Source organism: Biomphalaria glabrata, chromosome 9 (assembly GCF_947242115.1).
Source record: "Biomphalaria glabrata chromosome 9, xgBioGlab47.1, whole genome shotgun sequence".
Lineage (NCBI taxonomy): Eukaryota > Metazoa > Mollusca > Gastropoda > Planorbidae > Biomphalaria > Biomphalaria glabrata.
The window spans coordinates 32,602,427-32,629,181 of NC_074719.1; the positions used below are offsets into that span (position 1 = coordinate 32,602,427).

At 36.1% G+C, this 26,755-nt stretch overlaps 2 protein-coding genes across 7 annotated transcripts in view; one reads left to right on the top strand and one right to left on the bottom strand.

The window, feature by feature from the left end:
* The first annotated feature begins 314 nt into the window (after positions 1-314).
* Positions 315-21,814, top strand: LOC106076401 (high affinity copper uptake protein 1-like). Of its 6 annotated transcripts, none has more exons than XM_056040268.1 (5): positions 315-559; positions 16,914-17,174; positions 17,875-17,941; positions 18,647-18,821; positions 20,020-21,814. In XM_056040268.1, exons 2-5 carry the CDS (start codon positions 16,980-16,982, stop codon positions 20,219-20,221), a joined length of 639 nt encoding a protein of 212 aa, XP_055896243.1. In that variant the 5' UTR covers positions 315-559; positions 16,914-16,979; the 3' UTR covers positions 20,222-21,814. The 6 variants fall into 6 exon arrangements, with proteins under 6 accessions (XP_055896243.1, XP_013092701.2, XP_013092702.2 ...); XM_013237247.2 differs by having other exon boundaries at positions 315-555; XM_013237248.2 differs by lacking the exon at positions 315-559 and adding an exon at positions 585-732.
* Positions 21,488-26,755, bottom strand: part of LOC106060293 (monocarboxylate transporter 14-like) — a 38,955-nt gene continuing 33,687 nt past the window's right edge. Inside the window, exon 10 of the mRNA XM_056040267.1 lies at positions 21,488-25,153. Coding sequence (XP_055896242.1) covers positions 25,116-25,153 — 38 coding nt within the window. The 3' untranslated portion in view covers positions 21,488-25,115. The remainder of the gene's footprint in view (positions 25,154-26,755) is intronic.

The window sequence follows — 26,755 nt, forward strand, 5'->3', positions numbered from 1 at the left end:
AAATTTAAAATCTCACCTAAAATAAACAAACCAAAGCAAAAAATCAGTCTCAAAATTCTACCCCCTGCGGGGTTGGGGGGATTTCATTTCAGAAAGGGGGGGGGGTTGAACCCATTCGATTTAGAATCTAGATCTAGTATTGCTTAAATTCTCAGGCTAGTCCCGGGAAGTCGTCACTTGCGTAGCTCGATTGATAGACACTAAAAACAGCTGAGATGTAGTCATGTATGCTCTATAAATCTATATACATCCACATCTACGTCGGAGGTCTAAAAATAGTGAATCATGTGATACAACTACTACAGGAAGTGAGACCAAAGTTATCATTCTTTTGATAATGTCTATGATAATCATAATGGCCTTGTAAAAAATCATAGATCTACTAGATTCTAGATCTAGTATTTAGATACTATATAGGGTCTATCAACACGGTACTTTAATTAATATCTAGATCTGTATCAAGTGTATCACTTTTTTTTTTCCATTGGCATATGTTTTCAACTGTTGTAAAACGCAAGGCCAAGGCTGACTTATTTATATATTTCAAAATTCAAGGTAGGTCTACTGAGACTCTCGGAGACTACTCATCTACTGTCTCTACTGACTAGTTCTAGTCTAGTTACTAGATCTAGATCTAGTACTAAGACTAAGTACTGTTACTGTTACTAGATCTAGTGTTAGTCACAGTGTTTACTGTAACTGTAAACTGTAAGAGTGTAACTTGTAAGTTAAGTAAGTAACTGTTATTACTGTAGTGTTAGTAAATAATGTTAGTTTAGTAAGTGTTAATGTTACACTTACACTAACTTACACCCACAACACTGTATTAAATAAATAATGTAAACTAATAAAACTGTAAACAGTATTTTGAAAACAGTCTAGTCTATTTTTCGTCTATTGAACAGTTACAGTTTAAGCCCTACTGAATTTTTATTAATTTTATAGCTCCGTAATTGTAATGGTTAGTCCTAGGACTAGAAGGAAAAAACTGCAAACATCTAGCCTAGTCAATCTAGATTCTAGATCTATAAACTCGTCATCCATTCATTTGTCAATTAAAATAGAATATAAATAAAATAAATTAGTATAGTCTAGATTCTAGAATCTAGATCTATGTTGTTTTGCTTCACTACCCATACATAGTTAAGTATGATAGTTACAATAAAATATAATGTCAAAGAGGGTCAGGTTGTTGAGTTCTAGCACTGACATTATGAACACCTTCCACCACTTGTAACTTAGCGAACACCCTCAGTGTCATTCCATTAATGAGAACTTCATAGTTATATTTTAAAAAATTTATTATCTTCATTTTTCTTTTTTTATATCAATTTCTTTTTACACCAACTCATGACAGACAGGTCAGTATTAACTTATTTACTTTTCCCACTCTCAATGGCCCCATTCTCTGCTTATAACCGATGCCACAACCAGGCCATTAGACACACGTTTTAACTGCCTACTAGACCTAGTTGACAAAAAATAAACTGCTTGACCCTGCATGTCTAGCCCGCTCACTCCACTCAGTGACTATGACTAAATCTAAATTTGGTAACTGATCGATCATCACCTCTCTCGCCACTTTTTTTTTTCAGGTATGTCTTGATGATACCATGCTTAGTACCCACCTGGTTGATTAATAATTAGGGTGCAAAAGAGAAACAGAATAAGAAAGAGGGAGAGCAGGGTTGTGCTATAATAAACACTGTGTTTGTTTATTAATTGTATGAGCATATTTTTTGTTTTATTAGCTTGTTACTTTAGATTGCCTTTGTCTTTTTAAAATTTGTAGCACATTAGTAATTTGTTGCAAAATAGTCATAAAATATTGTAAACAAATTTGTGCGCCACACAAGTATAACAGCCCAGAGTTTGTGACTGACTCAGTATTTGGGACTGATATCACACCTTGACCATGATGGTTTATAATTGGACCTGTTTGATCAATAAATGATGTGAACGCATCCTCAAGACGTTACAATAACAAAAAAAAAGGCATAGATGATTTCACCACATTAAGCATTTACTCCATGACAAGTCTTGTGTTGTCCCCCTCTCCATTACATATTTCTTATACAGACCTATATCTAACTTCTCCCCCCCCCCCCCCTTTTATATTTTAAAAATTGTTTTCAGGAGTTAGAATGTAAATAAATAGGAACATGCTATATCAGGCTATAATAAACAAGCCAGCTGGACAACTTAAATGGACCCCATCGTTAGCACTATGTTTACATTCATAAGTACCCACATATGGTCATATTCCCTTTCTTTTTACCCGTTCACATCACACTTGTTTTAACACCTAAGGCAAATAACATTATGTAACAAAATGTTACAAAATAGATGAAAGAAAATTTATATTTCCCAACCTTGAGTTATATCCCTTTGATATGCATTTTCAACATAAAAATAGTGTTTGTTAATGTCATTGATGATAGTGATAGGGGATAATGAGCTCAGAACATTAATTTTTGTGTGTTTTTAAATGGTTTTCATATAAAGTTATGTGGAAATATGAATAAATATCGTAAATAATTTTTTTTTTCTACTTTTGATCATAATATATTTCCTAGTGTGGAAAATAATTCTGGAGTCAAAAAGTTAACAAATATTGTGGGGTGTTCGAAAATAACAGAAAAGAGGGAGTGTTTGTTAGACGAAAATGACTATGAATGTGGTGATTTTATTCATTCAACTTAATGTATAGATCTTGATCTATTTATAAAATTATTATTCTAGATTAGATTTGACTAGATCTATATAGAATCTTATATGGTCACTTGATCTAGATCAATGATGGGCAAACTTTTTAGAGAGCAGCCTAAAAACTTGAACAACTTTGACTGGCCATAATATAAAAAAAAGAAAATCCAGAAAATTTTTTTATTGGATTTAAGGCTATCAAAATTTTAGCTAATGCTATGTATGAATTCAAACTGTGTTTTCATAATAGTATTTCATAATTTGATTCAAATTGGGAGTAATAATACTCAATTTCTGACACAGATTTTTCTTTGCTGATCATAAAAGGAAACATTGCACAAATTCTCTGAGCTTGAGATATTAAATTAGGAAAACTGGAATATCTTGAACTAATTATTTGAAATAATTATTAGAATGGAGCTCAATTAACTAAAGCTGCAAGTCTGTTTTTACTACTTTACAATACACACTAAAAACATTCTGAAATTTATTTTTTTTCAATGGCATCAAAGTCTTAACACCTTTTTGGTCCCAGATATATTTATTAATTGATTTTTTCCTGTGTATCTTTAATATTAGATTTGTTAATGCGATAGAGAAGATTTTAAAAAAAAAAAGCAAAATCCGAAAGCCATTTAGCCACATCTCAAAGATCATTTTCTAGTTGAAGAAAGACACTATTTAGTACTATTTAGTATTTTAGTTTCCAACCTCACTTGAAGACGTGTCCTGCACTAAAACATCTTACTTTTGTGTAGTAATGCACATTAGAGTATTCAGAGTCTAATGAACTGAGGAAGCAGAAAAAGGATGTCTTGATATGTAATGCTTTCTTGATGTAGGTACTTTCAAATTCCTAGATTTTCCATAGATTCATGAACAATTTCTTGCCCTTTAATTGTTCCTTTCAAAGAACACATATGCAGATTGCTAGCTCTTCTGTGACAGAACAGTTTTCTTATAGATAATACTAATAGTATCATTCATATCACAGCACTTACATTTACTCATCTTTGCGGTTAACTGTGATGGGAAATTGAATATGTTGATTCGACTCTTGATGTTATAGTTTAAAATTCCTTTTTTTTAAGAAGACAAAACTTGGCAATGTTGAGTCATATGTTGTTTAACAAAGTCACCATCAAAAACTTTTTTATTACTTTTAACAATACACAACAATATAACTTGCTTTCTGAGCAGTATAGAATTTTGGAAAAAGATTTTGCAGGCCAAGTATTTTCTTTTCAGAAATCTTCAGATTTGTGTTTTCTTTCTTCATTGGTCATGGATGCATAATAATAAATAATGTTTTTGTTTCGAAGTCAAGTGTGGGTACATAGTCTTTATGAATGTCATTGTTTCTTTACAAATGAGACACACTTGTTGTCGAAATATTTCTTCAATATTTCAACTTGAATTATTTTTAATTACTATTACAAAACATGCAGTAGGCCAGGCAAAACTTTTCCATGGGTCAGACTTGACCCATGTGTCATAGTTTGCCTATCACTGATCTAGATCATTTATAAGAAAATAAAATTTATCTAGATGGTGACAGTCTAGATACAGTGGAGTTCCGATACTCCAGATATTAGTTTATTTAAAAAAAAAACAACTAAGAAAGAACATTGAATACATTTACTATAAAAAAATGTATTATTTACTACTCTGTATACTTCTAGACTAGATTATACTAAGAGTGACTGAGTGGTAAAGCGCTTAGCTTCTGAACCGAGGGGTCCAGTTTCGAATCCTGATGAAACTGGGATTTTTAATTTTTGGATCTTTAGGGTAGCTCTGAGTCCAGCCTGCTCTATTGGGTAACTGACTGTAGCTGGGAAAGTAAAGACTATATGACGCCCACAGCAACAGATGACTTTTACATCATCTGCCCCATAGATTGCAAAGTCTGAAAGGGGTACTGTACTTTCTATACTATACTAGTAACTAGATCTATATATTATAGAATCTATCTATCTATCTATCTATCTATCTATCTATCTATCTATCTATCTATCTATCTATCTATCTATCTATCTATCTATCTATCTATCTGCCTGCCTGCGTGCCTACCTACCTACCTACCTTCCTAACTACCTACCTACCTACCTACCTACCTATCTATCTATCTATCTATCTATCTATCTATCTATCTATCTATCTATCTATCTATCTATCTATCTATCTATCTATCTATCAATCTATCTATCTATCTATCTAATTCTCTTCTTCCCTCAACAGTTTGGACGAGAAGTAAAGGAAAGATCACTCTCTTTTCTGCAGATAGTCCACGAGAAAACACAAGAGTAGTGTTCACATTACCGATGGTTGCCTGCGCGCTAGACTGTCGTTTAAATTTATCAAACCCTGCCCTCTCCCATCCCCATTTGTCCTGCGAGAGGTTTGGACTAGGAACTAATCTAGGTTATCTACTACATATATATATATATATATATATAAATAGCAGGGCCGGACTTAACCATTCTGGGGCCCGAAACGAATTTCGCGGGGCCAAGTTTGGGTACGGAAGCAAACGAACCACTTCCAAGCGTTGTCGTAAATCTAACTTGAGTAGCCACGGCTGGTTTGAAATGAACACTTCTACTCTCAGAGCAGCAGTTTGCTGAGTAGCTGTTTTGTTTTATAATTAGATTATAGATTTTGTTGTACACTACGTTGTGTGCTAGCAAGGAAAGGTGTGTCTAGACTACATAGGCTGGGAGTGTCAACACTATCGGTTTCAAACAACAGAGGCGTGTGTTCATGTAACTGACCCCCCCATCTCCTCACTAGTAATATGATGTTCACATCTCCTCACTAGTAATGTGATGTTCACATCTCCTCACTAGTAATGTGATGTTCACATCTCCTCACTAGTAATGTGATGTTCACATCACCTCACTAGTAATGTGATGTTCACATCTCCTCACTAGTAATTAGTTGTGCACCGGATAGTACTTTTTGATATCCGGCTGGAGCCGGATAGTAAAATTAGATATTCGGCTGGAGCAAGATACCTACATGACTCAAACAGCTCGTTTTACTGAAGTTTTTGCAAATCTTCCAAATAACATACATATATTCATATTTTTTATTTATTTACTTTCTTGCTTTAAACTCTATTACTGATTGATAAATTAAAATGAACAGCATTTTTTAACAGATATGCTTATCATAAACTAATCTTTGTATCCGAAATCTACAGATGAGCGGCTTTATGAATATTGGTATATTTTTATTAACATGGAGATTTAGTTTAAACTTCTTGTTGGACATCATTTATCAGCGTCGACTACCTTTATATTGTTTGCCTTTCGTCTGTGTTGTTTCGATATTTAAGTGTTACCTCCGTTTGGCGTATCTGGAAAAGACTTAGCGCGGAGGCGCCTAACAATATTAATAGAAATACAGGTGTAGCTTTTACTATCCGGTAGTGATATCCGACCGGATCCGGATAGTGAAAAGTGCCGAATATTCGGCAGAAGCCGGAGTCGGAGCGACTATCCGGTGCACCCCTACTAGTAATGTGATGTTCACATCTCCTCATTAGTAATGTGATTTAATGTGATGTTCACATCTCATTAGTAATGTGATGTTCACATCTCCTCACTAGTAATGTGATGTTCACTTCTCCTCACTAGTTATGTGATGTTCACATCTCCTCACTAGTAATGTGATTTAATGTGATGTTCACATCTCCTCACTAGTAATGTGATGTTCACATCTCCTCACTAGTAATGTGATGTTCACATTTCCTCACTAGTAATGTGATGTTCACATCTCCTCACTAGTAATGTGATGTTCACATCTCCTCACTAGTAATGTGATGTTCACATCTCCTCACTAGTAATGTGATGTTTACATCTCCTCACTAGTAATGTGATGTTCACATCTCCTCACTAGTATCCGTAATGTTATGTTCACTACTAAGATGAACTGGTAGTATAGGAATGATTAGGAGGGGGTGCTGGTAAGTCTCTTGTTATGTTTTACTTTTGAGAACTCGACATTTCTTGAAGGAATGGAGTTATTCCATTGTAACCTTTTTTTTTTCTTTGGAAAAGGAGGGGGGGGGGTTTCAATAATGCAGTACCAGTACAACTAAACTAGGCTGGTGTCATTCATTGAAGACTATTTAGTGACATCCACACATAGAGACGTCTGTGTCCTTGAACTACTCTCCTTTCCTCTGTGTCTGATCATTTGTTTCGCTTGTTCACTTCCTACAGGACGTTCAATGTGGAGGACCTACTTCAAAAGCCTATGCATTTAGCTTGGTGATTAAATTGTGTCGGTTAGCAGGCGAGTCGATCCGGGCACCATAAGAGTAATGCCAGTTTGTATAAATCTCCATTCTTTATTGAGCGGCACGTCCACTGACTAATAACACAGAGTCGTCATTCTCATAAGCCTCATGGTACAATTGATCGACTTTAACACTTAATGAATGAAATGCTTTCAGATTGATCACATTGAGCTGTCAGTGGTTAGACTAGGTCACTCAACTAATGTCCCTTACTACACGACTTTTAGACATGAAAAGACACTATTCAAGTAGTGGCATAGCAGTGAGAAGATTTTACACATAATTAAAAAAAAATATGAAAGAGTTGATCGCTAAGATCAAGTGATGAATTATAGCCATTTGTGTATAGGCCTACATTCGTCACCCTTACTGGATTACTAGCGCTTTGACCCACTTTACAATATTTACCTACACATTATAATTATATTTATGCGGGAGTGAACTCGTGACCTTTGTGTGTGTGTGTGTGTCTGTTAGAATGAATGGATACATTTCTAAACAATGATGCATGTGTACTCTCATGTGTCCTCGTTTTCTGAATGACACTGTTGATGTCTTCCCTTTTGTGTGTGTGTTTTTAAAGGCTTGTCTATTTGCTTGCGCAAACATCTTAGTCTCATTCCGCACTGAGATGTAGTGCGCAAACATATATGTCTCATTCCTCACTGAGATGTAGTGCGCAAACATATATGTCTCATTCCTCACTGAGATGTAGTGCGCAAACATATATGTCTCATTCCTCACTGAGATGTAGTGCGCAAACATATATGTCTCATTCCTCACTGAGATGTAGTGCGCAAACATATATGTCTCATTCCTCACTGAGATGTAGTGCGCAAACATATATGTCTCATTCCTCACTGAGATGTAGTGCGCAAACATCCCTGTCTCATTCTGCACTGAGATATGAGGCTAAAAATGTTGATATTCCGAGAGTATCGTTCCTGTTCAAATCGTATAAAATGAAGTTTTCAAACGTAAACACAGCTTTGTAAAGAATTTGAGAAGCGACTCTTGGGTTCCAAATAGGAAGTTAAAGTTTAGAGACTGGCGGGTTGGAGGGGACAAAATCAAATTCAGGAAACAAAAAGACAAATAAGAAATGCGTGGAGCTAGATTTCGCGCACATTTGTGCATGTGTTCATCGTACGTGTGACCTAACTGACACCCACACCAATCTTTCCTTTCTCCTACAAGAACGTTCTTAAATCCGAATAGAATTTCCGGTCGCTACTTTCAGTCGAGCTCGTGACATTCGGCCCACCCCGTTCCTTGAGTACTAATGAAGAATTTTTGGTGCAGATGCCTGTTCACCAAAGACACGTTTTTTTGAGCTTGAAAGATGAATATGTTGACTATTTGTTGACTCTCAGACCAAATAATAATACCTTGGGATGATATCCGGTCAAGGCACTTAAGACATTCCGAGAATAAAATGATCTGGTTGTCCAAATGTTCTTAAAGACATAAGCATGGGTGGAGGAGGGGAGACACACGATTTGGTCAAATCCAGCCCAATGCTTGGCCGAGACTTGTTTCACATTGGGAGATCAAATCAAACCAACATGTATTCTCGGTGGGAATTTCTAAACACCTTGTGTCCTACAGACGAAAGAGATTTAAATGTGACGGATTGGTGTTATCCTACTCCCTTTATTTCTGTGTGGACCTATTGGTTGGAGATTGAGCTGTGTATCTCTGTAAGTAGTACACCAATCTAGAAGTAGCAGAATAGTTTCAGGAGAACAATAGTTTCCGTGTTCGTCAGGAAAATGAAAAAAAAAAAAAAGCGCGCTCATACGCGTCAGTGTGTGTGTCGCATGAAGTAGATTGTATCAGTAATGAACATAAAAAAAAGGGTGAGAGAGATGCAAAGTTTGTAGAACTGAAAGTTTGGTATAGATATTCATTTTCTACATTTTTTTTTTTACAGTAACTGTTTATTTTAGTTGCAAACAATTGTTGACTTTTCCATCATTAGTCTTCACTGTACGGGAAAACCAAAAGTTTAGGGAGGGAGCAGACCTTCCTTCATGGCGGATCCCATTCATCATGAGAGTATCTTTGGGTCATCTAGCCACGTAGTTCCTTATTCCTTTTCCCAATGTTCTACCTGTGACATGTTTAGACGCTGTCCTCTGGTTAAGCCACGTCCTATCGAGGTGGATCTACTGTACATCTACTTCATGTCTTCTTCAAATAGCATTGAAATAGATTCATCCTTTTGTTGTGTTTTCTGTTTCTAGGTCTAGGTAACGTAACATTAGGTTTATAGTGTACTGTACCGGTATCTTGTCTGTCTGTGCGAGTGTATTAATACCGAGTTCCATTTAATCAATAGACGAACAAGACATATATAAGAATTAGATGAACCTAAATTGACTTGAGTGAATACTTGTTAATCGAGAAAGGCAACAGTGCAGTCTCAATCACTATGTAATAGATGTTCACTCTATGAAAGCCTAAGCATCAACCAAAACTATCTTTAAGCTACAGTTTCGATTGGTGACCTCATTTATGCGCGTTCACTGTGGGTCACCTAAGGTGCGTCGCTATAATCACTACAATATATACTTTTTCGTTTCGGAGTTGTGTTCCTTAAATGTCATTGCCTCACCCCCTTTTTTTTTTACCTTTGTATTTATTTATTTTTTTTAGTGATTTGAAAAATTGAGCTTTTTTTACGACATAGAAAACCCTTTCCGGTAAATTTGAATTGATTAGTTATTAATCGTTTTTAAAGCTAGCCTCCTTATCACAACATTGTTAAGGTGCACAAAGAAAGCATCTAGGACTCTAGGTGCTTAAACACTAGTCACGTGAAGTGCCAGACAGAAGAAAATCAAATAGTTTCTTGTGCTGGAACTTATGTGGACGTAGATCTACTTCCGTCAAGATGGCGGCCCGGACCTGTTTCAAGCCTGAACGTTGCTTCCTGTCGACATAGTGTAAAGAATCTAATATAATAGAGCAGTGTTTCCCAAACTTTTGACCTATGAGTACCCCTTCTCGAATTTTCGTAACGCTGAGTACCCCTTGCCCCCCCCCCCCCCCCCCCAAAAAAAAAAGGATTTAATAACAATGAAATTTTTTTTGTAGGCCTACATACACTCTATCACAATGAAGTTTAGTGAGTTTATTTTTTGTAGGCCTACAACACTGTATCACAATGAAGTTTAGTGAGTTTATTTTTTTGTAGGCCTACAACATTCTATCACAATGAAGTTTAGTGAGTTTATTTTTTGTAGGCCTACAACATTCTATCACAATGAAGTTTAGTGAGTTTATTTTTTTGTAGGCCTACAACACTGTATCACAATGAAGTTTAGTGAGTTTATTTTTTGTAGGCCTACAACACTGTATCACAATGAAGTTTAGTGAGTTTATTTTTTGTAAGCATACAACACTGTATCACAATGAAGTTTAGTGAGTTTATTTTTTGTAGGCCTACAACACTCTATCACAATGAAGTTTAGTGAGTTTATTTTTTGCATGCTTCAGAGACACATCGAAGACATTCTAGAAAAATGGAAACACAGTTTTTCCATTGAAAAAGTGGGCGTGTCAACGGAAGTTGTAACATACCTATCCATTTTCTGATCTTTGTAGAAATTCGTCTAAAAGTGTAAAATAGCGCCGTATTTGAGTGTGTAAAAACTTGAAATAAATAATAAAACGGATTTAAAATGTATGATATTCTATACTAATTTATAAACCAAATGTGTATTTTACAAAGAATCAGCATAGTTAGCTATGTGCAACGAGTACCCCCTACCCCACTTTGGGAAACACTGATAGAGAATCAAAAGGGACTTGCGATGGGGCTGCTGTATGAAACGAGCTCATTGCACTTGACGGTAATGAAATAAAGCCCTTACCTAGTCTTTAACCACTCAAATAGGACCGCTCCCTCGACTTCCAAATACAGTGATGTTACGCGGTACAGTAGAAAAAAAGAAATGAACTGGTCTCTTGGTGGTGCTTAGCTTTCGGTTTCGTCCTGATCGCAATTAGGGGATAAATGGGCATTAGCTTGGAGCCATCAGAGACAGACCTTGACCTTGAGTCCTTAGAGTTGTATAATCTCAACGTAATCTTTTTATTGTGGGAGAGACCAGCTTCTCTTAAACCTTGGGGCGATCCCACCCCAACATTCTGACAAAAGGAGCGCGAAGGAATCAAAGTGTTTTTTTCAAGGTACAAACTCTATGTCTTGTTTGCATTGTTGTTCTATTAGGACATTGATCCAGTCATTGTTTCTGGTGTTTCAAACATTAAACTAATTCCATTTAGAGGCGTCGTTTCACCTTCTATCTTGGACCTATTAGAATGTAGGTCTACGCCGTGTGAGACGTCTGAAAGAAGGTCGACACAACTTTTTGGTTGAAGAAAACACTTTAGGACGTTTCCGCTAACGTGATGACGTCAGAACGGTAGAATTTCTACAAAGTTCACTCTGTCTGTTCTCCAACACCCAATCTCACATCTAGTTGGAATTTTGCACAATTACTAACCATTTTTAATTATTTGGTTTGATATCGAACAAGGGAAAGCAATTGTACTTAACAGATGTGGTTGTATAAGTTTCTACTTTGAGTAGAGAATTAGGTGGTCGCTTGAAACTACAACTAGAGAGCTACTTTGAGTAGAGAATGAGGTGGTCGCTTGAAACTACAACTAGATAGCTACTTTGAGTAGAGAATCAGGTGGTCACTTGAAACTACAACTAGAGAGCTACTTTGAGTAGAGAATTAGGTGGTCGCTTGAAACTACAACTAGATAGCTACTTTGAGTAGAGAATCAGGTGGTCACTTGAAACTACAACTAGAGAGCTACTTTGAGTAGAGAATCAGGTGGTCACTTGAAACTACAACTAGATAGCTACTTTGAGTAGAGAATCAGGTGGTCGCTTGAAACTACAACTAGATAGCTACTTTGAGTAGAGAATGAGGTGGTCACTTGAAACTACAACTAGAGAGCTATAAAAACCTTGAACCCTCCAGTTCGAATTGAAGTCGTACAACTTTGTACAAAATAAAATACATGATAAAAAAGTGATCACGGTAACATTCACCCAGCTACCCCCATTCTTTCTCTCCCCCCCCCCCCCCAACCCCTTCCCAATTGAACGAAGCAAATGATAGGATCATAGAGCACTGAGAAAGTTAAAAGCATGAAATCGCGCAAAATAAAAACAATTGGTACCGGTAAAAGTATTTCTAATCACAAATTTATTATTGTTAATCTAGATGTATTCCAAGTTTAATTACATGACCGATCCAAACTAATTGATACTATTACACTTAATATAAGCTTTTTTTTTTATATATGTAGTATTTTATATATATTTCTTGTTCCCATTCTGTTGACGACCTTTGCATGACAAAAACAGGCCCGCTACATGCCTTGCTTAAGACCAATATGATTTTATACGAGCCCATTACAGACTTACCTGCGTTGTAGAAACCGACCCTTCTTTACTATCAAACATGTGTCTACATTGGAACCACGTGACTGAAATATTTGTTTTAGTTATTTCCGAAAAGAAGGGGAAAATGGGTGTGTGTGTGTATGGGGTGGGGGGGCTGCAGGCACGCGTACACCGCTGACACAGTTAATGAACCGATGTGTTTGGGTATTTAGACTGGCACCTTCGATGTAGAGGTCACGATTTAGACTCAATCGTTGTGGCACTAGTCTTGTTGTCTTTGTTTCAGCATGGGGGGTAGGTTGGGGACTAGGATTTACTGGGTAGTCATGCAGTTACTAGGTCATTGATTAGCAGTGTTTAATTTGAAGATAGCGACCACTGACTAAAGTATCTTTCCATGGTTACTGCTGGTCTCAGGGGCGGACTGGGTATCAAAATCGGCCCGGGCATAACCATATAAACGGCACACAAATGGCATGTCAAATATTTTCGGTGTGTGTGGGATTTTTACCCCACTCCGCAATTTATCTATATCTATATATGACTTTACTGTTCTGTCAATTCTTCGAGTTTATTTCTTTGAACTATATTAAGGGCCATCTTTCTTTGTGTTTACTCCCCCATTCCCCTTGTTTGTATTTTTAGAAAGCTTCTATCAACTCACTCTGTCCGATTGTCTGTCTGGGACACATTTTGAACACGTTATTTCTCCCACTTCCCAGTTTGGTGGAAGTGGAAACTTTGCACACAACTATTTCTTATTCCTAACAAAAAACGAATCAATCAAAAAATAATTAACCAGTCAGCTAATTAAATTGTGGTAATTAATTCATTTAGTTTTGTATCAAAAAGGGGAAATGAATCTTACTGTATTAAGAAATGTGGTTGTAAAGATGGTGTTCTTCCACTTAGATGGGCTATTTTTTTTTTAAAGTATTTTTTTTATTTTGCTTGTTTAAGTCTTGTAAACAAAATTGACAAACACAGTCTTACATATTTGTATCTATGTATTTTTCATAGGATCACAGTTCATTATTCAAATGTTCATTTTAACATCCTGTTCTTGTCTAAACATTTTTCTGTCTTGTCCTACCCCTCAGCCCCCCCACCCAACTTTCTAGAAAGTTGTCAACACATTATTTATATCTATACAAACTTAACAAAGGTGTGTGGGTTAGGGGGGGGGGTGCTGCTGCCACTGTGTACATTTGTGAAAGTTGACCAAGTTAAGTCTACATGCGACACGGCGTTCACACTGTCTCGAGTGTTGTCATTCAGTCATGGCTCTGATCGGATGTCTTCTTTGGGATCAGAGCTCTCTGGAGCACGCGCAGTGAAGTCAGTTTGGGGGTAAGTTTGTATTTACGTGTAGTTTGTCTCTGGTGCCAGATCAATAGGTGAGCTCTTGGTCTGTCAGACATGGGAGTAGAAATGTCGTAACCTTGAACTTAGCACATTATCTTGTCCATGCTTTCTTTGAACTTCTGACTGTAACTGTGACAAAAACAACAAACAAACACTTCAAACTTTGATTCTTTATTTTCAAATGTCTGGAACACTTCCTAGATTAGGTGTGTGTTTGTGTGTTGTCAAACGTAACACCAAAATGTTTCTACTTTCTTTATAGACTATGATGATGTGATAAATACACAAACATTAGACAGACATTAAACATTATAGACCTAATCCTATTTACTGCTGGTACATCGCATTCTGACAACAACAATGAACCAATACAACCATCAGTCTTGACAAAAGCAATATTGTGCTGTATCAAAACCTGCTTTACGATACCGGTGTTATCTGTACAGTGGACGTTGGTGATCCACTGCTATTCTTTAGTCATATCTTTTTGTTTTGTTTTGACTGGATCTTACTTTCATAAGCGTGCATCTAACAGCTATGATGCTACACGTTACATCCTGGGTCTTCTGTCAATGTTTTTTCTAGTGCAAGACCTGCTGTCAATGTTTTCTCTAGTGCAAGACCTGCTGTCAATGTTTTCTCTAGTGCAAGACCTGCTGTCAATGTTTTCTCTAGTGCAAGACCTGCTGTCAATGTTTTCTCTAGTGCAAGACCTGCTGTCAATGTTTTCTCTAGTGCAAGACCTGCTGTCAATGTTTTCTCTAGTGCAAGACCTGCTGTCAATGTTTTCTGAAGTGCAAGACCTGCTGTCAATGTTTTCTCTAGTGCAAGACCTGCTGTCAATGTTTTCTCTAGTGCAAGACCTGCTGTCAATGTTTTCTGAAGTGCAAGACCTGCTGTCAATGTTTTCTGTACTGTGAGATGTTCCATTGAGACCTGCAAGCCATATTCTCTACTTTGACTAGATGCTCTAAACGTGTACGTATGTTTGACGCAGTGCCTCGCCACTGTAACGCCTCTTAGTTTTTGTTTACTATCTGTCAAATCAAACAACTTAATGATCTGTGTCTTTCCCCCCTGAGCAGTCTCCGACTTTCTCGTGTCATGTCTATCTCAAGCTGGTTACACTGTCGTCTGATAGGGTTTATCTGTATGGTCACGTGATCAACACCGGTGTGTTCCGTTCATTTTGATCCTTTAAAGAGAGACAGGGGTAAGTCAGGGGTGAAAAGAGTTGGGGGGGGGGGGGACGCTGATCCACTAGAAAGAAATGATTGTCAATGTTGCTGTCAACTTGATTCCAACAATGGTGATAGCGTTTGTACAGTCTACTGATGGCCTACGTTGGAGGACATCTAGATGTTTCCGACTAACCTGTCACCCACTGGCGGATCCAGGGTTAGGTGTGACTTTTTTTTTTCTAGATAGCAGCTGATAAAGCACATAGAAACACGCATACACAGTAATTGTTGCTTTTGTTTCCGACTTTGTTTCTCTGTACTACATGTGTGATAAAGTTTAGATGTGAACTGTTGAGATAACTCCTGTGAGCATGCGTTGAAAGGCAGGCAGTTGACCATCAACTAATGATACAGATACGGGACTTGTAGAGATACGGGACTTGTGAAGGGCAAGGCCAAGTGCGCATTTCTCTGGGGAATAAAAAAAAGGTTTTGGAAGAACAGTGTAGAAGCCCACTGTTTTTGCTATTTGTTTTTTTTAAATTATCTTTATTTAAGTCTTACGTAAATGTGTGATTGAAACAAAAACAAACAAAACTTTCTTAAACATCTAACTTTACTGACTAACTAACATGCAAATAAAATCAAACAATTGACATTAATTGTCCCTTCTCCAGAGAATGTTGGACAGAGTACTGGTTATCTCCCTTTCAAAAATAATGGAATTTTAGACATTGTTTACATTACAGTTCGACAGTCTGCCAAGTGTACAAAAGCTCAGAGACTCAGACAAAAAGAGACTCCAAAAGAAACAGTTTTTTTTTGTTTGTTTAGCTTGACATTAAATATAACACTGCAGGAATGGGGCCTCCATTGGCAAATTTGAACAGTGCCTCAACCTTCCAATGCTCTTGCTACTAGATCTAGACTCTTCTTTGTATTAAACAGTAGATCTTTTATTGTTTACTATTGCACACTTAGAATACAATCTAAACTGATACACTTCACCTATTGGTGCATGCTTTATTGACATTGTCTTTAGAAACAGGAGTTGCTTTGTATTTCATCACTGACTAATATCTCTATGGTCTTCAAGAAACTTCTCTTCTAGTCACATATTTTGCCCTGCTCAAACTTTTTCAGTTTTAACCCTCCTACTTTCTGTCTTCCACCATTTCATACTTTAAAAAAACATAGTTATAAAAGTCTTTATTATCCTTGAATTTGTATTGCAATCTGATCATTTTATTGTTAACATTTAGTGTGTTTTTTTTGGTCTGAGTTACTTGATTACTTGTTTTGATGTCTTGTTAAGCTTTTGTTATTTCTTTAGAGCTGTTATGGTTTGTTGTGAAATGTGTGGAATTCTTCATCAGACTCTACAAGTAGAAAGAGATCACTTAACTCTTTCTCTCCTTAATTATTTACCACATTCTGGTGGAATCAACGCTGGTATCGTCAGTTAGGAGAGAAAGAGTTAATAGATGCTTTTTCTCCCAACTACAGGACTGTTTTGGTTTCTAAGTTGAAGGATGGCTGCCTGGTTGTGTTGTATTCACTCTGGACTGTCATCTCTATGGTCCAAGACTCAAACTCTGCCCATTGCAATTCACTGCCATCCTGCTGGGGGTTAAGGCTGGGTTATAATTTCTTGGATTCTGAAGAAACATAGGAAATGTGTATAACATAAACAAGTATATCACTGGTTGTAAAATTGTCAAACAAATTATATTACTCATGTAAACGAAATAAAGTCTGGTTGTAAAATTACTTAACTGATTAGGTAAGCAAGTTGATTTGAAATGTTTAAATGCAAGCTAAAAGATTATTATAGGAAGAAAAAACAATTCATTTATATATTCTACTATTTTGCTTGAATAAACATTATATAAATCACTAGACATTATTTCCTTTGTTGTTGTAGTGATCAATCTAGTCTGAGGAATCCTAGACATTTTCAAATCCAGAGGTAGTCCACAATCATAGCAAGATGAGTCATGATCACATGGCCATGGCCACAACCACAATGGGGCCTCACAACCATCCCATGAACACTACAATGAACCATAACCAACACAACATGCCTGGAATGGACCACTCAGGCATGGACCACTCTGGTATGGACCACTCCAGCATGGACCACAGCATGCATGGCATGAATATGAACATGTCAATGGATATGAAGGTAGTTTGCTTATTAATGGAAAAAAAAAAGAATTGAGTGATGTTTTTTTTTGTAAAAAAGGTTTTTCTCTTCAACCCATGTACTCTAGCAGGGCGCTAAGCTATGTCAAATTCCATTGAAATATAAGGAAAGTTCAATATCATCATTAAGTATTTGGAGGATGGGTTGAGTTAAAATAGCTAATAATAACATGCCTTTGTAAACCAGCATTTCCTAATTGAAATAATATATATTTAATAAAGCTACTCTATTTTGTAGACATACTAGTATCATCTACGAGTCTGAATAGTAAGGTAGATTACTCTGATATGTCATCATTTCTAAATTCTCTGCCCTTGGATGTAATATTTAAATTTGTTATCTGGTTAGATTAATAATAAATTTTACAATTAAAAAATTATTTTTAATAACATAGACAGGTATCAATTGCCCATTCTTTACCCACATTTAAATTTGTTCTTAACCTCTCATGAGTTTTAGGTTCATGAATATGAAGTTGAGTAAACAAATCTAGTAGTCTATATCCAATGGATTCAGTTTTAACTCATAATACTATAGTGTTGTAGTGAATGAAAACTAAAATACTCAAAGACATGGGTTGGGTTGCCTGAATCAGCCAGGAAAATTAATGACTTAGTAGAGATAAGTTACATAAAGAATGCTCTTACTTTGGACTAAGCATTTGCATTGACTTCTCCAGATGTACTTCCACACTGGCATCATGGAGTATGTTTTGTTTGAAAGTTGTATGACATCAACTGCTGGAGGTGAGTGTTTTGTGTTTTTTGTCTGTTAAGTTGAATCAAGTTTTTCAATGTGTGGCTCTTGAAACAGTTGTTATGTCTTAACCTTTTAAATCATGTCATTTTATTTTTTAAATGATCAACCCAAACAACACACAGTGCTACATTCTGTCCTGCAGTGTTCTTTTAGGCTTTCATTTCACTAAAGCTCTGATATAAGCTATAGCTGTTTTATGAATGAAGGCAGCCTACTAAAGGATCATTTAAACTGAAATCTACATAGAAATTGGACTGCCCCCATTATGATAGACATCATTATTAACAGTCTGTTTTGATTACTGAATAAATGGCAATAGACTGATATGATGTAACATTGAACAATTCTGGAAGCCTCTTTCTGGAGGTGCAGCTGCTAAAAAATACACAAGTCTGCATTCAACTCTTAGTCAGCAATTTACTAAAGAAAAGTTATTTTTAAAAATTGCATTAAGTAATTCTAAGCTGAAAAAAATATAACTTTGCTAATATTTGTTGATCTTTATTAATATTTCTTTTTATTTGAAATATGTCATGGGTGTTCAAGTAGGTAACTTTAAAGCTGGATTATATTCAGAAAGATGCATCCCATTGTAATTGAAAACATAACCCTTGGCAAATATTCTCTGTCTTAAGTTAATCTACTTTTACTTAAATGAATTTCTGAATGATAAAGAGTTCTCTTTCTTTCAGGTATGGTGGGTGCTTGCTTTATCATATTTTTTGTAGCTGTTCTCTATGAAGGCCTAAAGTATTTGAGAGAAGTACTTTTACAGCGTACAATGACTCCAGCATCATATGCCGAGGCCAGGCTCCCAGCAGGATCTAGTACAGAACAAATGGTCATGCATGTAGGCCCATCAGTTATGTAAGTCTTTAGGAAAAGTTCATTTTTTCATTATTGTAATTTTAATACCGGTACTATCCAATATGTTCCATAGTATTAATGGAGAAATACTTTTACTTGAATGATAAACTTAGTCAACTGATATTTGAAACTAATCACTTTGTAAAAATTAATCAAGGATGAACTTGATTGAAGTGACACAAAAGCTAACATTCACAATGACCTTCAACTCTTTCTCAGAAAATATCATTTTTGGTATGGAATTAAACTGGAAGGCATGATTTTTTTTTTAATGGCATAAATTAATTTCTATTAAATCAAAAATTATTTATGAAAATTACGAATGGAAACTTAAGAACAGTTATCTAGACTGGAATAGATGTAGGAAATGAATGAATTAAAAAAAAAATTGAAATGGTATTAACCAGATTTTTACAAAGCTTTTTATATATAACACATTTCAAACACATGAAATGATTATCTTGAGCTTATTGTCTTATGTCACTACCATTGGAAAAAAAACGCTCAAGAAAATATATCAAATTTAATCACCCTGCTCTAAACATGTCATTCACTGTAAAAACAAATTAAAAGGGGAAAAAAAAATCAGGTTGTTTTAAAAAGTGACACTATTCAAGATCAAATTTATGCTAAGGAAAAAATTTTGTAGAAAAAATGAAACAAAGTTTTGAAGCATTAATTGAAATGATGGGTTCAAATCAACAATGGCCATTGCATAAGAGAGCAATAGTTAATCTGGTTTTTATTTGAGGGACTTTTCTTGGAGGAAATAATGGAGAAAGTAAAAAGCAGAAGAAAGCTAACTAGAAAGGGATAAAAAAAGAATACCCAGGAATACTGAAAAAAATATCCAGGAATACTGAAAAGTGTAGCTGATTAAGGGCAGGCTACTCAATTGAAATTGGATGGAGGAAGAGAGAAAAGTTTAAGAAAGATAAATAGAAAACTCTTTGAGTGATACACGAAACTCTGAAGAATAACTTGGATTAATTGAAACATGTCAGGATTTTTTTTCTAATTTAGAAAAAGTGAGGCTTTAAATTTGAAAAAAATAATAATTAAAAAATCACTTTAAAAATATTTATCAGATTGAACTGCATGATTTACTTTTATACCTTTGACCTCACAAACTTAATTGTTTGTACTCTCATTAAAGTGACAGTGATTACAGTCAACATTTGTTTCTTTATTTTTCCAGGAACAGAATGTTGTCCACAGGTCATTTCCTGCAGACATTTCTTCATATTGTCCAAGTGTTCATCTCCTACTGTCTGATGTTGGTCTTCATGACCTACAATGTGTGGTTGTGTCTTGCTGTCATACTTGGTGCTGGCCTGGGTTACTTTCTCTTTGGTTGGAAGCGTGCTGTGGTTGTGGACTCTAATGAACATTGTCACTGATTTTGTTGTTGTTGATGTCAACATTCTTTTAGAAAAAAAATTTACCAAAAGATGCAGCTGAATGTTAAAAACAAATAAATAATTTTGTTGCATTGTGAACAATGATTATTTAAATATTGTTATTTTATGAATGGAGATTAAAAAAAAAAAAGGCAGGTTGATATTCACTATAGCTTTATGGATTTATTTGTTGCGACTTGTCAATCCAAACCAATTGCATTCTACTTCTGGTCTATCTAATGTTAATGTATAATGATTTTCTTGTCAGTCTGATACTGATTGATCTATCACTTGGACCAGTTGTTTTTGACAGGATAGAAGGGGCGGTGGAGGGAAGGAGTGGGTTGCTGTGTATGTTTCAGTGGGATGTACAGTTTGTTGAGTGGTTTAGTTCTAATAACAAGGAGAATTAATTAGAGAAACAAAAAATGTATTTAATTCACTCAAATGCTTATACATACATAGATATTATGTACTTGAATATGTATCATTGCTGACTTGTTGCCTTTATATTGAGCGTAATCATCAAATTATAAGAACTCAAAAGAAATATGTTTATTTTTCTGTATGTTTCGCACATTAAGATTTTATTGATAAAGTGTTTTTATTTTCACTGTGTACAATTTCAGAAATTCACTAAGGCTTTGTGGTATTTTCATTTGTAGTGTGACAAAACTATGTAGAGCCATTCCAAGCAACTATTGATGAACTCTGTTTGCATAAATAGAAAATGCAGCAAAACACAATTTTACTTTTAATCTTTTAAATTGTCAAACATTTAAAACTTTATAATCTTCATTTTGGGCTGTGATATTGGCTAATATTAACTCATGAAACATTGGAGTCTTGGTGTCTTGATCCCTCACCATAAAAGTCACTAGAAACCATTTTATTTGACTGACAAATGTGTCCTCTAATAAAGTTTTTATCTTTACAAACCTACAGAGAAGAGTTTCTGAAACAGAGAGTTGACAGAACCCAACTTCAAACTGTAGACCTTACGGTTAGGGCCAGTGTTTCCCAAGCTTTGTCTTGAACACAACTCTTTGCACATTTTGAGAATCTAGCGGAGCACTTGGCTATTTTTTGTTTAGAGAGATGAATTCACCTGGTGGCCTACTAGTTCATTCTTCCATTAGTTTGTGGAACACCCAGTTAGGCCTCGCTGAGCACTAGGGTTCCACAGAACAGTTTGGGAAACACTGTTGTATTGTTGGCTCAGGAACTACAGATCTATGAATTGTGTGAAGTTCTATATAAGTACAATGTTCCTTGACGCAGAAACTCACAAAAACTAGAAAAGTCTTCATTCGAATAAATAAGTAGGCAGAGTGTTAAACTATTATTTAAAGAAATACATTTGAACACATCTAAACAGGATTTTTGTTTCATTGGTGGCAGAGATTTCACTATCACCAAAAAGAGGCACCAGTTAGTAAAATGTGGGTGGCTAGTCCACTTATTTGCATGTCATAAGCATAATATTTGTATTTAGCACACGTGTGTGTTTATTATTTCTATGTACTTGTTGAACTTTGACTTCCCTTCCAAAAATATGGCCTGGAAAAGAAAATTCTATAATGGATTCAACAACTTTTTGTGGTTCAGTTTTATTGATAGTTTTGTGTGTGTGTGTTGTTAGCATGATCTACTTGCAGGCTCTTCCCAGTGCTGAACCATTAGAACAACATCTATTGATAGCAAGGTTATTTAATGTGTGGACATATTAGAAGAGAATTTCTGATATATAGATATATATATATTTACTAAAATGAAATTTGAGATTAAATGTACATTTCATGTGAACAATATATATAAACAGTGTAATGACAAGTTGAACACATACACTATTAAAAGCAAATAATTATGGTAGTATTTTAGGTCATAGCTCAAGGACTAATTTGTTTGTTTATGAATATTTTCAGCCTAATCAATTTCTTTATTACTGTTGGACTTAATTATGTACAATAATTAATAATAAAAATTAAAGCCACTACAAATTTCTGAAAACATTTATATACCTGTATTCAAATCTCATTGAAGGCTAGGCTTACTTAATTTATTTAGTTTGCTATATAAAATGGGGAGTACAGAAAAAGATCAGATATCCCTCATCATTACATGTCCATCAAATTTTGAGGACCAAATGAAAGAGTATGAATAAGCTAACATACCTCCAATAATAATACTTATCTGAATACTATAAAACCATAGAAATATGTACAGAATATAAGGCACATTCTTGGCAGACGATATCACAGTTATTTGAAACACGATGGACGAACTATATATATCTATATATTTGATCCCATCAATAAGTAGTTGACATCCAATCAGAACACTAATCGTGGCTGAGGGCAGTCAGGAATGTCTTTAGAAAAATAAAATCTTGTTCTTTGTGTTGAAAACAAAATGTTTACGTTAGTGGGGGAGAGAAGGGAGCCTGCAACTAACAATTATAAGAATACAAACAATAATGTCTTCTACATTTTTAAATTAATGTAAACATAAGACAGCCCCCCCCCCCCATAAGAAAAAAATTGTACTTCTTTTTGGAGACCAGTTTGATGGCTATACATTGAAAACAAAACATTCAATAGACTGGGAGTCGGCAAACCAACTTTGTTAATACAATAATAATGCTTGTATAATAAAAAGGCTTGTCTTTGAGTTGTGCAGTATTTCCCGTGGCTATACTTGTATAGCTGGGTAGGATTGAACACCTTTCGGCTATCTGTATATTTTGTAAGTCACAGAGCAATGTGTGCACAAAGCATTGAAACTGGTCAACAACGACAAGGAAAAAAAAATCAGTGGCTCACATATTCTAGCCGGCTTCTTATCAGAACATCTGACATAACTTCTTATCGATGACAGAACAGCTGTCATAACTTTTTATTGATGACAGATCAGCTGACATAACTTCTTATCGATGACAGAACAGCTGTCATAACTTTTTATTGATGACAGATCAGCTGACATAACTTCTTATCGATGACAGATCAGCTGACATAACTTTTTATCGATGACAGATCAGCTGACATAACTTCTTATCGATGACAGAACAGCTGTCATAACTTTTTATTGATGACAGATCAGCTGACATAACTTCTTATCGATGACAGATCAGCTGACATAACTTCTTATCGATGACAGATCAGCTGACATAACTTCTTATCGATGACAGATCAGCTGACATAACTTCTTATCGATGACAGATCAGCTGACATAACTTCTTATCGATGACAGAACAGCTGTCATAACTTTTTATTGATGACAGATCAGCTGACATAACTTCTTATCGATGACAGATCAGCTGACATAACTTCTTATCGATGACAGATCAGCTGACATAACTTCTTATCGATGACAGAACAGCTGTCATAACTTTTTATTGATGACAGATCAGCTGACATAACTTCTTATCGATGACATATCAGCTGACATAACTTCTTATAGATGACAGATCAGCTGACATAACTTCTTATCGATGACAGAACAGCTGTCATAACTTTTTATTGATGACAGATCAGCTGACATAACTTCTTATCGATGACAGATCAGCTGACATAACTTTTTATTGATGACAGATCAGCTGACATAACTTCTTATCGATGACAGAACAGCTGTCATAACTTTTTATTGATGACAGATCAGCTGACATAACTTCTTATCGATGACAGATCAGCTGACATAACTTCTTATCGATGACAGATCAGCTGACATAACTTCTTATCGATGACAGATCAGCTGGCATAGCTTCTTATCGATGACAGATCAGCTGGCATAACTTTTTATCGATGACAGATCAGCTGGCATAACTTTTTATCGATGACAGATCAGCTGGCATAACTTTTTATCGATGACAGATCAGCTGACATAACTTCTTATCGATGACAGAACAGCTGTCATAACTTTTTATTGATGACAGATCAGCTGACATAACTTCTTATCGATGACAGATCAGCTGACATAACTTCTTATCGATGACAGATCAGCTGACATAACTTCTTATCGATGACAGATCAGCTGACATAACTTCTTATCGATGACAGATCAGCTGACATAACTTCTTATCGATGACAGAACAGCTGTCATAACTTTTTATTGATGACAGATCAGCTGACATAACTTCTTATCGATGACAGATCAGCTGACATAACTTCTTATCGATGACAGATCAGCTGACATAACTTCTTATCGATGACAGAACAGCTGTCATAACTTTTTATTGATGACAGATCAGCTGGCATAACTTTTTATCGATGACAGATCAGCTGACATAACTTCTTATCGATGACAGATCAGCTGGCATAACTTCTTATCGATGACAGATCAGCTAATATAACTTTTTATCGATGACAGATCAGCTGGCATAGCGTATGGAAACAGAATCCCTTGTTACTGTTAGCTACCCTTCTAATACTCACATGCGAAATTAATTTGCCTAGACATATTTGAGTCTGGGAAATAGTAGCTATTTTGTATGCTGACATCAAATATACATTTTTAATACCATTCTGACAGCAACAAATAAGCTTCTATTCCCAATGCGTGGCATATGTCGACATACTGTTACAAAGTATAATTTAAAAACTTTACAATCTATAATTTAAAAACTTTACAATCTATAATTTAAAAACTTTACAATCTATAATTTAAAAACTTTACAATCTATAATTAACGCTTTTTTTTTCAGAGCTAACAATTGAAGACACATGGAGGACTAAAATCCATTCCAAGTTTACCTTACTAACACCTTACTAACACCATACTAACACCATACTTTATCATCTAATGATACAAGATCCTTGAAGATGGACAATCCACTTGTAGTTAGATTTAAAGACAACTATCCCAGAAAAGGATTCGAACTACTCTAACACTTGATCCACTATCTATCTTCCTTAAGGAACAACAGTGCAAGAGTTCCTGTAGAATGAACAGAACCAAAGATTAAATACTGGTAGCTGATTAAACATTTCAAATAATGTCTTAATTATCCCTTAATCTGTGTCATAAACTTGTTTTGACAAAGCTTATATCCACTCTTTCTGGTAAAAAGTTTGTACACGTTATTTCTCCCACACCCTAATCTCAGATCAAGCTAAAACTTTTGCAGTTATTTCTTTTACCAACAAGAATCAATTTAAGAAATATAACCAACTAGTTAATTAACCACTGGTAATTAATTATTTTGTTTGGTATCTCGAACAAGGGAGAGAAATTGTACCTGACTCATAATGTGGTATAAGTTGAATTAGTCCCCTTTATACTTCGTAGAGAGAAAAGTTTGAAACTATCAATGGATAACTATAAAACCTATTTTCTTAAGACTTCTCTGGCACAGTGGTTAGTATACCGGCGTGGTTGTGGTATTTGGTTATTTGAGATTAATTAATGATGACATGGTGATCGAACAGTGGAGCACTTAGTTTCCAAATGAAGTTTCAAATTTGAAGGGGATGCTGGGAATTTTTATTTTCAACTTGACAACATTCATTTGAATGAGTAGATTAATTGGAAGAGTTAAAAAAATCATTTGTAGTGCTACTTCAATGAGACACAAGTAACTCCGCCAGGGATGGTCCCTAGCCCAGCTACAGAAATAGCAAATCAACAGAAGTCACGGACCTGAGAGAAAATGGACCTGCAGCTGGAGGTGAAAGCAAGTCATCTGGAAACCGACAGCCCGAAGAACAAGATAGACTGGTTCTGGGTATACGTGTGTCAAGATGGACTGGCTCTGGGCAGAATCGACTGAAGATGGACTGGCTCTGGGCAGAAGCGACTGAAGATGGACTGGCTCTGGGCAGAAGCGACTGAAGATGGACTGCTGCTGGGCAGAATCGACTGAAGATGGACTGGCTCTGGGCAGAAGCGACTGAAGATGGACTGGCTCTGGGCAGAAGCGACTGAAGATGGACTGGCTCTGGGCAGAAGCGACTGAAGATGGACTGGCTCTGGGCAGAAGCGACTGAAGATGGACTGGCTCTGGGCAGAAGCGACTGAAGATGGACTGGTGCTGGGCAGAATCGACTGAAGATGGACTGGCTCTGGGCAGAAGCGACTGAAGATGGACTGGTGCTGGGCAGAAGCGACTGAAGATGGACTGGTGCTGGGCAGAAGCGACTGAAGATGGACTGGTACTGGGCAGAAGCGACTGAAGATGGACTGGCTCTGGGCAGAAGCGACTGAAGATGGACTGGCTCTGGGCAGAATCGACTGAAGATGGACTGGTGCTGGGCAGAATCGACTGAAGATGGACTGGTGCTGAGCAGAATCGACTGAAGATGGACTGGTGCTGGGCAGAAGCGACTGAAGATGGACTGGTGCTGGGCAGAATCGACTGAAGATGGACTGGTGCTGGGCAGAATCGACTGAAGATGGACTGGCTCTGGGCAGAATCGACTGAAGATGGACTGGCTCTGGGCAGAATCGACTGAAGATGGACGTGCTGGGCAGAATCGACTGAAGATGGACTGGCTCTGGGCAGAATCGACTGAAGATGGACTGGTGCTGGGCAGAATCGAC